The sequence below is a fragment of the Oratosquilla oratoria genome, chromosome 12 (assembly GCF_046742065.1).
Source record: "Oratosquilla oratoria isolate Oo_2021 chromosome 12, ASM4674206v1, whole genome shotgun sequence".
NCBI classification, from domain to species: domain Eukaryota; kingdom Metazoa; phylum Arthropoda; class Malacostraca; order Stomatopoda; family Squillidae; genus Oratosquilla; species Oratosquilla oratoria.
In genome coordinates this window covers 15,151,211-15,168,465 of record NC_134788.1, presented here as the reverse complement: position 1 = coordinate 15,168,465, position 17,255 = coordinate 15,151,211, and the positions used below count along the sequence as shown (strand labels likewise).

At 37.9% G+C, this 17,255-nt stretch overlaps 1 protein-coding gene across 1 annotated transcript in view; it reads left to right on the top strand.

Annotated features, from left to right (window-relative positions):
• Positions 1-1,192: 1,192 nt before the first annotated feature.
• Positions 1,193-17,255, top strand: part of LOC143030569 (facilitated trehalose transporter Tret1-like) — a 459,285-nt gene continuing 443,222 nt past the window's right edge. Inside the window, exons 1-2 of the mRNA XM_076193723.1 lie at positions 1,193-1,364; positions 7,958-8,352. Of these exons, the coding sequence (XP_076049838.1) occupies positions 1,193-1,364; positions 7,958-8,352 (567 nt within the window). The remainder of the gene's footprint in view (positions 1,365-7,957; positions 8,353-17,255) is intronic.

The following is a 17,255-nucleotide window of genomic DNA, read 5'->3' as shown; positions in this document are numbered from 1 at the left end:
ATTACAATCAAACCAAATACACTGCAAAAAATCAAATAGAATAAATTACATGGCTGTGAACATAAAATATTTTTTTTTTTCATTTTGGGTTACGTTTTGATGCTGTTGCTGTTTTTTGTCACACTTACTTTATGTTCATTGCCATTTAACTTTTTAATTTGTTTGGTTTTTATTTGTCTGTTTGTAAGTTAGTCGTTTATTTTTGACACTTCTTTTTTCGTCTCTGTCCTATGTTCTGTTGTTTTTATGTTAGTGTTACGTTTGAGGTTTATTTTGCTACGCTTGTTTGTTCACAGCCGTGTAACTCATTTTATTTGAATTTTTTGCAGTTGTGTATTTGGTTTGATTGTAATTTAGTCGCTTGTTCTTGACACTTCATTGCGGACATTTGGTCCGTCTCCATTTGCATCTCTGTCATATTGTCTGATGTTTTTACGGTAGTGTCATGTATTGTTACTTTTGCTACGCTTGTTTTATGTTCACAGCCATGTAACTTTTTATTTGTATTTTATTTTATTTTTGGTACCAATATTTCATTTCTATTGTAATGTCTTTATCATTGTAATGAGGTATGCTTTGTAATTGTGATTGAGAGGGTGAACATTTCCCAGGTTTACCACTTCGATGATTTATAAGGAGTTCACAATCTTGTAATCATTATACCCCCTGAAGACGATTCCTGTGCGGGAATCGAAACGTCGGGCAAATAAACCCTTCAATTGAGTCTGGTGTTTAGTTTTTCCAATATATATATATAGATATATATATATATATATATATATATATATATATATATATATATATGTATGTATATATGTATATAATGTATATATATGCATATATATATATACATATATGTATATTCGATATACTGTATATATATGTATATATATATATACATATACATATATATATACATACATATATATATATATATATATATATATATATATCAAGACGAAAATGTAGTAGCACATTTAGTAAAATGTTTTAAAATGTTTCTTTTGCTTTGTTTCTCCGATAGTGGGTTATTTAAAACACACACACACACACACACACACACACACACACACACACACACACACATATATATATATATATATATATATATATATATATATATATATATATATATATATATATATATATATCAGTTTCAGTGTCAGTTTATATATTTTTTCTGCCTCAGGTTATGTTTTCGATTGTGGTTGCTGGCTGTATGCTGATAATGGGAAACGTTGTGGCGTGGCCAAACGTCATCACTGTCCTCATCGACTCCAACAACAACAACACATCTACCAATGTCTCCGCTCTCCTATACAGCAATGACTTCGTCTTGACGGAAGAGGAAGCAGGCTGGATTGGTAATTATTCCTGTGTCCCTCGTGGAAGCATCCTGAGGTGCTATGAAGAATGGCGACCTAGTAGTTACCTAGGATGTGCGGCCGAATCTAATAGAATAGCTTGTCAGCATCTATAATAAAGGACAGAGTCACACGGTATGGAAGAGGTGACATGAGTCGGCAGTTTTCATAATTATAGAGATAGAGTAATGCAAACGACACGAGGTGATTAATCCACGCAAGGGGTTTTGTTGGGTGGGAAGGGTGATTCCAATGTTGTTAAGTTAGATTTTGCCTCATGTGTGTAAGGATTAGTGATGCAAACATTGCTGAGAAATGATAAGATATATTCAATTACTCTACAAAGGTACTTTTTCACATTAGAAATATCAGTTAGTAGGATACAATATATGTACATTATGCTTTCTCATGGTAAATATACAGTATCATTGGACTGGCTATCCTATTTCGTGTCTCATGGATTAAGGTTTCGAACCCCTTTGGGGTATAGGTATCCCAGGTTAAGAAGCACTGTTGTTAGGTGGACTTGAACATGGAAGCCTAGCTTGTGGGACATCATGGAAAGGCAAAGGTTCTGAACTAGGAAAGGAAACTATATACTTTCTCACGGGACGACCTTGTGGCCAATTAGTTTTGATCTCGCTAAATATCATGTGAAGTTGGGTTTGATTCTAAGAGTAAAAGTGTTAAATACTATAATACCTCGAATGCATAGGGCAAAGGTGTTGCTTTGGTCGCAGCTACTTGCTTCTTGAGAGCAGTTGAATTTGTTTAGGTTATTCACATGTACCGTATCTTTAGTATCTGACTCACTTAATACCTGTGTAACTACTGATGGGTCTTTCAATTATATGAACAAATCTCATTACGGGTATGAGATCCTCCTGCTCCAACGTCATTTCCTATAAATTTGTTTTTTGACAGTCAGTTGTTTATGTTTGTCTTGCCTGTAAAACTTTTATAGGCATTTCTTAACCTCGTTTCTAATTCTATGGAAAAAATTAGATTATCTTAGTACAAAGTCTTCTAATAGTAAAGGGGAGGTGGCTTATCATATAGTGTAATGTGGAATATTGGTTGCTATTGAATTTAATGAGCAATTAGTAGAGGCTTGTGCATGTACTAACCAATCCTGCTAAGTACTATACTTGTTTCCTGTTACAGGTCTCAAAATTTCCAGTACTTTCCTACCTGTACGATCTACTAATCCAGTCTGATGATGTTTTAAGAATACGAAGTGAGAAAAACATAACAGTTGAATCATGAGTCGGAAATTTTAGAACAAGTGAAAGAAATAAGAGACGAGATGCTAGTTGATTTTGCAGATAAATACACAACGACAGCAATGATTTTTTCCAAAAGAACGTAGATTATAAATGGAGTTGGAGAAGGTATATGGAACAAAAATAAAATAAACTTCATATAGAAATATAATAACTTTAATTTAAAGGTGTCGTTGTTATAGATGAATAAATGGGATGGTCATAAAATTATAAGCTATACAAGTTCACAACTGAAAGATATAAAAGTCTTGAATAAGAAAATGATCATTGAGAAGAGAGATAAGATAAGAAATATTTTCAGTTGGAAATAAAAAAAAATTGAAGCTCTAGGATATAATCAACGCAACATCTTAGCTATAACATGCATTTCATTCAATATCATTAGGGAATCAACGGAGAAAGTAGGGAGTACGGAAATAGATCAAGCAAATACTGAAAAGTAACAGGCGATCTAATGAAAAGAATAGGAACTATGTAGATTATAAACAGGAGATCTTAAGTTGAGAGGGCTGAACTAGATGAAATTATTAATAAAAGACATAGGAGAGGAGAGGAACAAAAACTTGCTTTATTCGAAGGAAACTATTCAGAAAAGTAAAATTATTGAAGACCTTCATTGCAGATTGGCTTTAGGGAGATAACATAAATTTCAAGGCAGGAATTCAGAGACAGAATGGTAAAAATTGTAGAAGAATTTTTCAAAATATTTATTCCACAAATTCAGTCAGTAACTTCATTTATATACAATGGTGGTGTATCAGAAGTTTTAGGACAGGTAGGGGTTGTCTAGATCAGATTTTTGTGGTAAGACATATATGTGAGAAAGCTATAGGAAAAGGTAAGGATGTGTTTTGGGCCTTTATGGATTTGGAAAAGGCTTACGACAGGGTAGACAGGAAGGTACTGTGGGAGGTACTGCAGATATATGGGATAGGAGGAAAGCTGTTAAGAGCAGTCAGGAGTTTTTACGAGAGTAATAGAGCTTGTGTTAGGATTAGAAATGGAGAGAGTGGAATGGTTGGAGGTAAGGTGGGACTTCGTCAGGGATGTGTTATGTCTCCCTGACTGTTCAATCTATATATGGATGGGGTGGTGTGAGAGGTGAATGCATGGGTAGTGGGTAGGGGGTTGGAGATGGTTAAAGAAAATGGAGAAAAGTGGGAAATAAGACAGTTGTTGTTTGCTGACGACACTGCGCTTGTAGCAGGATCAGAGGAGGGACTGAGAAAGTTAGTGACAGAGTTTTAGAAGGTGTGTGAAAGAAGGAAGCTGAAGATAAATATGGGCAAAAGTAAGGTGATGAGATGTACAAAGGGAGAGAGTGACAGCAGGCTGGAAGTGAGCATTAAGGGGGAGAGACTGGAGGAAGTGGATAGTTTTAGATACTTGGGTGCGAATGTGGCAGGAAAGGGAGGAGTGAGGATGGAGGTAGAATGTAGATTGAGAGAAGTGAGTGAATGCCTTGGTGGATTAAAAGTGTAATGAGAAATAGATATTTGGGAATGGATGCTAAGGGGTTATATGAAAGAGTGATTGTGCCGACAGCACTTTACTTGGCAGAAACATGGAACATAAGAGAGGAAGAGAAAAGGAGTTTGAATGTGTTTGAGATGAAATGTCTGAGAAGTATGATAGGGGTTACTAGGCTAGATAGAGTGAGAAATGAGGAGGTGAGGAGGAGAACAGGGGTGGAAAGGGAGTTGGGAGATAGGGTTGATGAAAGAGTATTAGGACTGTTTAAACACATGGAAAGAATGAGTGAAGAAAGATTAGTGAAAGAAGTGTGGAAGGCAGAGGTGGAATGAATGAATATGAGGGGGCGTCCTAGGATGAGATGGATGGATGGCGTAAAAGGGGCATTACAAAAGAGAGGAATGTCTGTTGAGGAAGGACGGGAGAGGACAGAATATAGAGGTTAATGGAGAAGAGTTGTGTATAGATGATGCTGTGGTGCATGAGGGGGAATGGGTTGGGGATGGGGGGTGAGGAAGTATGTATGAGAAATTTGAATCAGCCCAAGGGGATTTCTCCCCTTCTTCTCCTTTTCTGCATGAGGGATTGGGTCGCTGAATTAATGAAGCGGCCTTGCTGTGGATGTGCTGTGTCTTGTGACACTGCTTCTGACCCAGGGCAGTGGACAGGATGCAGGGATGACCCGTCATCCAGGAGGTGCCAAGATGAGAGGGAGGGAGGAGGGTGGAGGGGAGTGGAATATGTAGGGGATGGAATGGGTGGGAGTGGTTTCTATGCCTTTTTCTTTTTGGCTACCCCCCGTGTAAGGGGGAAAACCTTTGGTATATGATATGATGATATGATCAGAGGTAACAAGTAAAGAACGTTATCCTTAACCCATTCAACTCCGATGACAAGATGTCTTGTCATTTGGTCAAATAAAACAAAAAATCATAAAACACCAAAATGTTTGATCAAACACCAGAAAAATATGACGTCAGTCCTCGCTTCGCTGCGAGCGAAGCGAGGATTGACGTCATATTTTTCTGGTGTTTGATCAAACATTTTGGTGTTTTATGATTTTTTGTTTTATTTGACCAAATGACAAGACATCTTGTCATCGGAGTTGAATGGGTTAAAGGTCAACTGAGAAGGTTTTGGATTTCTTTATATTTTGTTATTTCAAGTATGAAAAAATAACTTAGAAGAAGTTAGAACACTAAAATTCACGCTTCTAGCATTTTATAGTCTTGCTTTTATCCAAATAGTATATCTTAAAAGTGCCTGATAGCAGACGAACTTTTCAATGTCGCAATTACATTTTCCACCGCTAGGGCATACTGATGACGTAGTTGCTGTTTACATTCTTCAACATGGACGGCACGCAATACGAAAGTGACTTCACATCGAGTGAAGAAGATTTATCGGATTTGGATGCCCTTTCGTGTTCCAATGTGGGTACGGTACAAGGATACATGTGCGAACCAATTCGGATATCCAAACAAAACTCAACTGACGAAGAACATGTCGAGAGCGAGGAGTCCTCTGAGGATGAACGCCAAGAACGTGCTGGAAATAAGGACTGGTGAGCTCGTCGGAATGCATTACTGCAAGCACGTTTTACATACATAAATGCACACTATCAATTACACACCACACCAGACCATACACGTGATTTCGTTGGCTTGTCATCAGCCGTGCGGATGAAGGTCCGAAGGCATGAAATGGTAGGCCTAATACCTGGCAGACGTTGATGGGCTATCTGCCAGGCTCCAGCATGCCAGCAGTTTTTTTTTTTTTTGAAAATCATCCACACGACCCCCAAGAACACCACATCCACAGTGCATAGATAGTTCATATGTTTGTGCAAGGAGGAATTAATGTGTTTTAGTAACTAACTATCCTTGTGTTTTAATACCAATCCTTGTTTTAGTTTGTTTAAAAAAAATCAAAGTGATAGCCAAAACCTACATGTCAAGTTCATCAAAGTTCATGTGCAAAGTATCTAGCATGTCTGATTCCCAATCAGGCTGGATACTCTTCACTGCTGCTGCTACTACTACTACTACTACTACTACTACTACTACTTCTACTACTACACTCAAGATACTTTGGCTCAGATAAGGCAACTGCCTCGGGTAGGGACGCAGAGACATCTGTGACAGGTTCAGTCTGGTTTAGCGCCACCTCCTTTAACCAAACTGAGCAACCATTCACTTGAACACCGACATTTTTAGTCATGGCTCTGTTCATTTGTGTCCCTCTGTTCACTGTTCCTGGCCTTATGGAAACCTGTACAGGTTTGCGAAACCTCGGACTTGGTGGTACAAACGCTTCAGTTGCAACAGAAATGGATTTCATAGGCTGAAATAAGTAATACCGAAAAATCGTTAGTCAAGGCTAACCATGCTTATTAACGATTGTCAGTGACAGCGTAGATATCGCAGGCCTACCTATACACATGATACTGATACACCTACCTCCCGGCATTGTCTTTTTTCAACAACAGTGCTTCTTCGACGTCGTTTGCTTGCCGAACCTGGGGTCTCGTCGATAAAAAAAAATTGTCGGTGTTGCATCTTTTTTCAGAATGGGCTTCATGCTTATTCCTAGTGACTCGGCAAGGCCAGGGTCCCGAGTGTTTTTTTTTTTTTATGTTTCGAACAGTTTTGCTTGCAATCCAACCTTCCATGACTCGTGCTGTCTGTTCCGAATGATCCAGTCCTTTTTGCGAACAAGATCTTTCAGAAAAGAATGAAAACGAATTCCACCCGCAGCAGAAAGTTTCTTCGAATCACTGTTGCAATTTGCGGCGACACAACCGTGATAAAACCTTGCTAACTCACGAAATATAACAGATTGCTGATCAAGTTGGCAGCGCAACACGGCATTTTGAAGAGCACGCACATGGAGTGCATCAAAATGTAAACAGCAAGATTGACAACACAGCCGTTACGAGAACAGCTGAAGATCGGCGAGGGGAAAGTTCGTCTGCTGCCGATATTTTGATAAGCCTTTTTATCAGATTGCATAATAATTAGGATTCATTTGTGCATTATTTTATAAAAAGGTGACTAAGCCATACAGCTAGTAATACTCACCACCTCTTTTGAAAACCTTCTCAGCTGACCTTTAAAAAGATCAAGACGAGAAAAGACACCCAAGGAAGATTGCTTGTCGGCAGATATTCTTAAAAAGCAAAGGGAAACTCATTTTATAAGAACTCACAACAATATACTCGATGTACAAGTAAGAAAAATGTTCCTGAGTCATGTTGCAGTGATGAAGTGATTTAAATTCACCAATTAGGAGACTGGAATGGCCTTAGTAATTATCGACCAATTAGTTTCTTACCAAATCTATACACAATTTTTTTTCAAGATCTTAAAAACAAACTAGGTAAAACTCTGGATGAAAACAATCTAAGAGGACAGGCAAACTCTAGAAACAATTCTCTTTTAGACCATTTACAGACAATGAATCAAGTAACCAAGAAAACGACAGGATATAATAAAGTACTGAGTTTAGTTTTCGTAGATTACAGAAATGCCTTTAATTTAGTACACTAAAGGGAAATATTGACCTCTGTACGCAACAGGGTGTAAACAAATACATTGTAAGGGTCCTACAGAACATTAACCAAAGCCAAGATCGAGAAATGAGCACAACAAAACAATAGACTTTCACCCAAAATTATCACAGCTTGCCTGTAGGGAATTTTCAGAGTAGAGTAGGGAAGGAAAAGATCTAAACATTAATGAGGAATATCTTAATTGCCTGAAATCTACAAATGACATTTTAGTTTGAGGCCTATTTCGCCATTAGATCTTACAGCTAAGTAAATGTTTTCTTTTTCAGCCTCTCTGCCAACCATCTCGAACATCCCATTCGTCCTACTCTCTGGGTTGATCGTTAACTTAGTCGGCCTCAAGGGCTCCACGGCGCTGGGTCTCGTGTTGGCTATCGTCGCGTGGTTGCTGATGGGCCTCATCTTGTCTAAATCGGCCCTCTTCATAGGCAGGGCAATTTCCGGCGTGGCCCTTGCCTTCATAATGACGGTTTCGCAATCCCTGATGAATGAACTTGTGTCTCCCAGGATACGAGGGTTCACTGCAAGTCTTCCAAAGCTGTTTGTAACCCTGGGTTCTCTGGAGATCAACGTGGCCGATATCTTCCTGCCATGGAACATCATAACTGTTCTCTGCGCTTCAGCTTATTCTGTTCTTTTTATTTTCATCTTATTCGTACCGGAGGTATGTGTAACAGTATTTTCCTTATATCTATACAAGGATACTACTAGGCTTGAAGTGAGTGAGAGTGGCAGGGAAGTGATAGGTGAGCCAGTTGTTGTTTGCGGATGACACTGTACATGTAGCTGAGTCGCAACAGTAGATGAAACAGTTAGTAGAGGAACTTGGGTGGGTAGATGAGCAGAAGAAAGTGAAAGTAAGTGTGGGTAAAATTAAAGTGATGAGAAGGACGAGGGTTGGAGGTGGGTTGAAGTCGTGTTTAAAGGGTGAGAGGCCAGAGGACATGGAGAGCCTTGATTATTTGGAGTCACATGTAGAAGGAAACGGAGGAATGAAACATAGAGTAAGGGAATCAAATAAATGTATTTGAGAATGACGTCATACTTTTCTGGTGTTTGATCAAACATTTTGGTGTTTTATGATTTTTTTGTTTTATTTGACCAAATGACAAGAATCTTGTCATCGGAGTTTAATGGGTTAATCAAGCCGAGCTTGACGTGCAACGGTGGGAAGAGTATCTTGTCTCTGTCTACCAGAGGATTGTCGATGTTGTTTCTTGTTCTGCAAGGCACCGATTCCTCCCGCACAAGCCAATCCTTCTTTGTGTTATGCTGAACGTGTCTCTATTATCCCACATGCACAGAAAGCATGGGTACTTGGTGAAGCCGGACTGTTGTCCCGACAAAAAAATCACCATCTTCAGGTCAACACAAATAAGCCACTCATGCTGATCATAACAAATTTCCTCCAGCACATACTTCACCGCTTCATACTTCTCCTTCAGAGTAGTCGAGTGAGCAAGGGATACAGAGGCAAACTGGTTGCCGTCGTGAAGCAGAACACATTTCAGCGATCGCTTACTGCTGTCAATGGACAGTCTCCAATCTTTGGGTTCATACTGTGGCACTACAAGCTTGTGCAGAAGTTGAGCAATTTATGTACAGTACACCAAGTCCTTCTCTTCAATAAAAAAACGGAGAAACTCTTGATGTCTATTGCGGTAAAAAGTGGTGGGAGCACTGTCAGAGAGGAGGTTCTTTTCCTTCAATCTGGATGCCAATAGCTCGGCAGAGGACTTTGACAAGATGATATCGCGTTAAGAACCACTTCTTCTTCGTCTTCTCGAACACTTGAGGAATCTTCGTCGCTGATGTCAGGAAGTTCTCGAAAGACAGGTACTGGAATTTCATCACAGTGAGCTACAGGACGACGTGCTGACTCAAGATCAGAATACTTGGGGGCTGCTTCGGTTCTTTTTGTTGATCCCAGTCACATCAATAGCGCAGAAGTAGCAGTCAGTGACATGGTTTGTCCGCTCCCTCCAAACCAAGGGAAATCCGGACTTCAGACAACTCTTTTTGCCTTTGGTCCACTGACGCAGATACTCGGTGCATGGCTTGCATACCATGTGTGGCGCCCAAGCTTTATTCTAGTCACCAAATTTAATACTAAAATAAGAATGGTAAGCACGCTTTTAGAAACTTGTGACCTGATTCCTGTCAGGTATAATGGTGTATTCGCCGCAGATGTAGCAGAATACGTCAGGCTTATTTTTGCAAGATCTTCTAGTCGAAGCCATTTCATTAACCTGTAATATGAAAAAACAATTAGTCATAATTTGGGACATGCAAAATCTTCACAAAAAAATTTATTGCAAGAAATATGAAATAATTTTGCATCATATCACGTAAAAATACCAGTACCTACTTCCTGTGTCAGCTCCCAGTGTTAGGCGTTATGTCTGTCATGTTCCTCCATCTAGCTCTATCATGGAAGGCCCCTTCATCCCTCAGAGTTTCTACGTATTTATCTATTTTTTTCTTTAATATTCCTCTTATTTCCACTCTCCTTAGTGACTACATTTCCTAAATATTTGAAGATGTCTGTATTTTTTTCCATCTTATCTCCTATGGTGATTCTGGAATCGTGTTCTCTTCTGTTAATAACGGTTAGTATCTGTTTTTTCTACATTCATTTTCATACCTTTCCTTATAAAACACTCATTCCACCTTATTAACTCTTCTTCGATCTCTTCCCTATATGTGCTCCATTCAGCTATATCATCTGCATAAGCCATTATTCTGTTCTTATAAATTTCTTCTTTATCTTCTTTAAAATCCTCTATCAATGTTTCCATATATGCTATAAAGAACACACTTCCTTGTTTAACCCCTGTTTCTACAGGGAACCACTTTTCTGATCCTTTTGATGTTCTAACACTACATACACAGAGGCAATACAAACTTTTCATATATTTATTTAGATGTCCCTTGACACCATACCTCTCCTCCATACATATCCATACCTTTTCGTAATGTATTGAATCAAAAGCCTTCTGTAGATCAATAAAAGCGATGTACAGGCTTTGTTTATACTCGCATGCCTTCTCTATCACCATCCTTAGTCCAAAAGTTAAGTCCGTAACCATGCTGCTCCTCTCCTAATATTGGTTCCACTAGGTCTCTTACTCTTCTCTCAATTATTCTCTCATAATACTTTGTGATGTGGGGTATGAGTTCTTACATTTTCCAGCATCACCTTTACTTTTGAAAATTGGGACTACTAGGGTTTTACCCCACTCCTCCGGTATTGTTCCTTCTTTATAGATCTTATTTATGAGCTTCAATATATTTTGCTGTACTACATTTCCACCTTCCTTTATTAGCTCTATTGATATTTTACCTACTCCTGGTGTTTTGGAATTTTTAATTTCTTTCAATGTCCATTCAAATTCTTTTCTGTGATTTCACCATGTTCTTTTCCATCTGAAGCGTCCTGCGTCTCTTGCCATTGTTCCTCTTTTCCTGCATTTAGGAGCTCTTGGAGGTATTCTGTCCATCTGTTGTCTATCTCATCCTGATCCGTAAGAACATTCCCCTCTAGGTCTTTAATGTTATATTGTTTTGCCTTGCTTTTCCTATATGACTTTGCTATAGCATATAATAACTTTTTTCTTTTCTGCAAATCTTCTGTCAATCTCTCTCCTAGATCTTTCCATGTCTCGGTGTTTGCTCGATCTTTTGCAAGATTTGTTTCTTTCTTTGCCAGTACATATTTTCCTCGGCTTTCAGGTGTTTGTCTTCTTAGCCACTTTCTTAACTTTTAAATTTTTGTTCTTTACTGCCTGTTTGACCTCCTCATTCCACCAAGGTGTGTGTCTTTTCCTATTTTCACAAATCCATTCTAACCCTAAAGTTTCTTCTGCTACCTCACTGAATGTTTCTTTCAAAATGTCCCATCTTTATTTTCCTCATCATTTTGCTTCTCCAATTTTTGTGTAAGTTTAGTTTTATAAACATTCTTTTTATCTTCCTCTTGCAAGCGTTTTGTTTTGATTACTTTTCTTTTTCTACATTGCCGTGGTTTTGCCTTACCGATTTTAAGATCAGCCACTAGTAACCTGTGGTTTAAATTTAAACTCACTCCTGGTATTACCTTTATACTGGTAAAAATTCTTCTGTCTGAACATATGTAATCGATCATCTATTTTTGATCAAAGTGTCCTGTATTTTGATTCGGTATAGTGAATTTATGTTCCTCTTTATGTTGGTAAAAGACATTAATTATTTTCAAACCGTTTCTCTTGCAGTAGTCTATCGGTTTTTCTCCTTTTGAGTTTCTTGTTTCTTCTCCAAATGTCCCTATTACACCTTCTATTCCTTTTCTTTCCTTTCCAACTCTAGCATTAAAATCACCAACCAAAAGTCCTATATCTCTTCTAGAATCTCATATTCTTTCTCTAAAATACCTAGGAAATTTTCTTTTTCTTCTTCAGGACATCCCTGTTGTGGCGCATACACTTAACCCATTCAACTCCGATGACAAGATGTCTTGTCATTTGGTCAAATAAAACAAAAAATCATAATAAAACAACAAAATGTTTGATGATCAAACAGCACCAGAAAAATATGACGTCATCAGTCCTCCTCGAGGAGGACTGACGACGTCATATTTTTCTGGTGCTGTTTGATCATCAAACATTTTGTTGTTTTATTATGATTTTTTGTTTTATTTGACCAAATGACAAGACATCTTGTCATCGGAGTTGAATGGGTTAATATATATTGTACTTTCCTCCTTTCATTCGTATTGTAAACTTCATTTGTCTTTCATTGATCAATTTCACCTCTTAAGGAGGTGATTCCATCAGCAGTCCAGTCGGTTGGATGTTCGTTTTGTATTATGGTGGACTCCATCACAATCAGCACCTTTCTCTTCATTATCCCATGGCTGACAAATACTATTTCGCTGCGATCAATCTCTTCAGGGCCTTTGTCGAGTGAAAGTGGCTTCCTGAAACAAAAGGACAATCGCTTGTCGAAATCCAGCGGGCTTTCGAGTAGCCTTCAAACTACATACAACTTCTTAAAGGGTAATCACCAAGCTCAGGTACAGTTTTGCATTATCTCTTTTATAATGTCATTCATTTTCACGAGAATCATAAAAAAATAATCTCAAACGTATTATTTTTGGGAATTTTTGATGAAAATATTCGTCGTCTGCGAATCAGCATTTAAAATATAGTATACAGCGCCATCTCTTGGTATTAGTTCCAATGACGTCATGAGTTATGTACCAACCCAAACGTCATGTAGCAAAACAGACATTACTTAGCGATGCTGAGTTTTTCATCACTTCTTGAGATTAGTCTCGACTCCCTAGATATCTCCCACAACAGCCAAGATGTGTGGAGAGACGGCATAGTTATGGGGCTATCAATTTATCTATACGGCACGCCCTTATCTAGCAAGCTACTAAACTGTGATAATAGTGAACATATAAAACTGAAATGAGGTTCCAGTATAGGTCAAACAAAAGAAAATTAGTGTTTTATATATTATTTAGTCAGTATTGAGTCTGAATTCGGAAAAAGAATTTTACATTTTAGAAAATTAGAAAGTTAAAATGTTTGTCTGCCTGTAGGAAGACGTGGTTTTATGTGATTAATTATATTACCATTAGTGATGTCGTAAGCCCTGACAACACCCTGTCTTCATAATGGACCTATCTTCAGTTTTTTGTTTTATTTTCATTTTTGTTATCTTTATTTTCTATATTTTTATTCCCTTATCATCTATCTTGTCTCTATTCTTCTAAGCTTACTCATCTAGGAAAAAATAGTCTAAATTTCCAAAAACAATAACTATTATCATTTGTTTTGCATTCAGCTCTTCTCCAGCCATTCTCTCTGAGTTCAATATGTTATTGATATATTGTTATTCTCCTCCTCTTTTCACCTATTTTTTCTTTCCCAATCGTATATTTTTCTCAGTATTTTTTCTTTATTTCCATAAATCGTAATGTAATATCAAATAGTCTGCGGTACTCGACATGATCACCAAATTCATCAAACTCAATGACAATGCATGAAGAATGAATAAAATTTATGACCTCACTGCGGAGTAGATGACGCTACGGGTAGGTTTAACAAGAGTGGCTGAAGCAGACGACGTTTTAGGGATAGGATCAGTGATTAAAAACACTGCATGCTCTATTTAGCTATTATTGACTTTGGGACGTACTTGAAACTAATTCCGATTAAATTAGACACCTTTTATTTATAAAGTGGTTATCATATAAGACGTCTGTCTAATTAGGTTTACCTACTTTATAGCCATTGCGCTATTGACATGGACTAATATCTGAGAGTTTTGCAATAGGAATCTATAGAGCTTATAGTGAATCATTTGGAAGCTTGCTAATTAGAGTAGAGAGCAGAAAAGGTGGTTTGATAGCATAGGTGAAATATATATTCATTTTCCAACAATTAGAATAGGCTGAGCCAACATTAGTATTTACGACATTTTATTTTTATTATTATTTTTTTTTTAGTGACAGAATAATTCAGCGTTTCATTGATTTTATATTAATCACCCATAAGTAAGGACGGCATTGTACACCTCTAAAATGTAGATTTTTTTTCCCCCTCTCCCTCCTGTTCAGGATGTAAGTCTACGGTGCGCTCACCAATAGTTTCGTTTTAAAATGTCAGGAAAATGGGAAAAAGGCTGTTTTCGGACGGTAATAATCTAACCTGACTTAGCCTAACCTAACCTTTTTTGTTTTGTCAAATCTAGTGCACCTCTTGCTTTCCAGAGTTTAATGAACAAGTTGGTTCATGTGATGATAGGCTTAAATATATTTGTAGACGATCTTATAGCTTTCTGAAAATACATCAATGAATACCTGGAAAAGATTGAAGCGGTGGATTATGCGGTTCGATTATTACATTTAAGGAAAAGGTATGATACATGCTAGGTAATTGAAATCCCTTATGCTACATATAACAGGGGGTGAGGTGCACGAAACTTATAGTACACTGCAGCCAGCAAATGAGTCTTTAGAGGCAGCAAAATATGCTGCTCCATATCTATTTCACTCTTTAGGTATGAAGTATTTTTGTTCAGGGAATGGAAATTTTCTTACAAGAAGAATCAAAAGATTCATACGTGTCTAAGCTGCGTAAGTTAGCAACCACCTGCAATCTTTATGATACCAATGGTGTTATTATAGATCAAATAATTGTAAAGTGTAACTCCTCAGAGTTGAGGAAGAAATTGTTGCATAAAAAAGTCTAACTATAACAAAGGCCCAGGAGATACCTATAGTGATAGAAGTTGCAAGCATGCATGCATGCATGCTATTAATATAGAGGCTAAAACTCACCTAACACAATAACAGGCAAATAAGATGTCGACTGCTCAACCCAAGAGAAACAAACAACAGTTTAAGCAATATAAAGAGAACTAACCAACAAACCTTATTATGTACATAAAAAAAAAAAAAATCCAGGCATGGAAGGTTAGATGGGTGTAGCCGCTGAAGTAAAGACGGTCACAATTCCAATTAATCTAGAAAATGTCCAGGCGGTGGGCAAAAATTTTACCAGTGTGGTAAGATAGGGCATTTCGGCAAATCATGCAGAAGCAAATCAGACACACTGTGCACAAGAATTAGAGCCCAATAAGCTCTCATATACCAGTGATGATGGTCAAAATAGTTCACATGGTCGTTAATTCCCATAGTCATAAAAGACGGAGATTACAAGGTAACATTTAATCCTCAGCTACAGGTAGTACAAAATCTACTACCAAACCAAGCAAAAATGTTCTCTTGTTTAGGAAATATCAAATAATGATTTAGAATAGACTCGAAACATCCCTTTCAGCATTAGCTTGTGGATGAAAAATCACAAAGAGTGTGCAGCCTCAGCCAACGTTTAATTTTTTTTCATTCACTTATTTATTTTGTCGCCAGAAATTTCTTTTTGGAGTAGCTGGTGGTCGTAAATTGATAAGATGTTTTCTAGTTTATCAGGAATCTTTTGCTCTATAGATGAAATTTTGATAGCAAACAAGTGCATCATCACCAATTGAAATTAAAAGCAGTGTTACAGTATATGTTGGACAATGGTCTGAAAGTACATGAATATCAGTGTCAGTGACAAGTACCATCAGAAGAGTACTTGGGACTTGTTACAGATGAAGAAAGTACTCGCAAATCCCGAGATAAAATCAAAAGATTTCAGGATACCAAGTCCCCCGAAAACATGAAGGAGTTTTAATAATTCCTAGATTTAGTTACCTTTTATTGTAGATTTTCAAAATATTTAACTACAGTGGCTTACTCATTACATGAACGGCTATAAAAAGATGTATCATGGCATTGGTCAGCTGTCACAAACCATTTGAACAAATTAAGAAGGTGAAATGAGAGTGGAGAATATGTGGAAAAAAAGGAAAAGGGCAGAAGGAAGGGAGGTATTTAGAATGAACAGCTTAAATGAGAAAGAAAAGGAGTAAAAGAAGAAGCTGAGAGACGAGTGGGAGGGAGTGAAGGATAGAGTAGAACTAGGAGTGGAGGAGGAATGGGGATGGTTCAAGGAGGTAGTCATAAAGTGTGCAAAGATGGTGTGTGGAACAAGGAGGGCGGGAGGAAATAGAAGGAAGGGTAGTGAGTGGTGGGATGAGGAAGCAAAGAAGGGTGTAGAAGAGAGGAAGCAGGCTTTCATAGATTGGCTACAAATTAGGACGAGGGAATCGTATGAGAGGTACAAAGTAAAGAGAAAGGAAGTTAAGCATAAGATAAAGAAAGCAAAAAGGAGAGCAGATGTGAAATGGGGTAAGAGTATGATAGAAAATTTTGAAAGTAATAAAAAGATGTTTTGGAAAGAAATCAAAAGAGGAAGAAGAGGCGAATCAAGTAGAGAAAAAAGGTAAACGGTGCAGATGGAGAGATGATAATGGAAGAGAAGGCAGTGAGAGAAAGGTGGGCAGAGTATTTTAGGGAGTTGCAAAATGTGAAGGAGGATAGGGAGGGAAAGGTAGTTGCAGTGGGAAGCGCTAAGAAAATGACTGTGATGAGTGAGAAAAACGGAGGAGAAATAGGGAAGGATGAAGTGAGAGCAGCTGTTAAGATGATGAGAGCAGGTAAGGCACCTGGGTTGGATGGATGCTATGCAGAATGTCTGAAGAAAGGAGGTACAGTTATGGTGGACTGGCTGGTGAGGTTATTTAATCATTGTTTAAGAGAGGGTACAGTGCCGGAGGACTGGAGGAGTGCCTCTATAGTTCCGCTTTACAAGGGAAAGGGGGACAAGTGTGAGTGTAGTAGTTTCAGAGGAATCAGCTTGTTAAGTGTAGTTGGGAAGGCTTATGAGTGGGTCTTGGTTGAGAGGTTTATGAGAGGAACAGAGGGAGTAATTGGTGAGAAACAGTGTGGTTTTAGGACAGGTAGAGGTTGTGTAGATCAGATTTTTGAGTTAAGACAGATATGTGAGAAAGATATAAGAAAAGGTAAGGAGTTTTTTTTTGGCTTTTATGAATCTGGAAAAGGATTATGACAGGGTAGACAGGAAGAGACTGTGGGAGGTATTGCAGATATATGGGATAGGAGGAAAGCTGTTA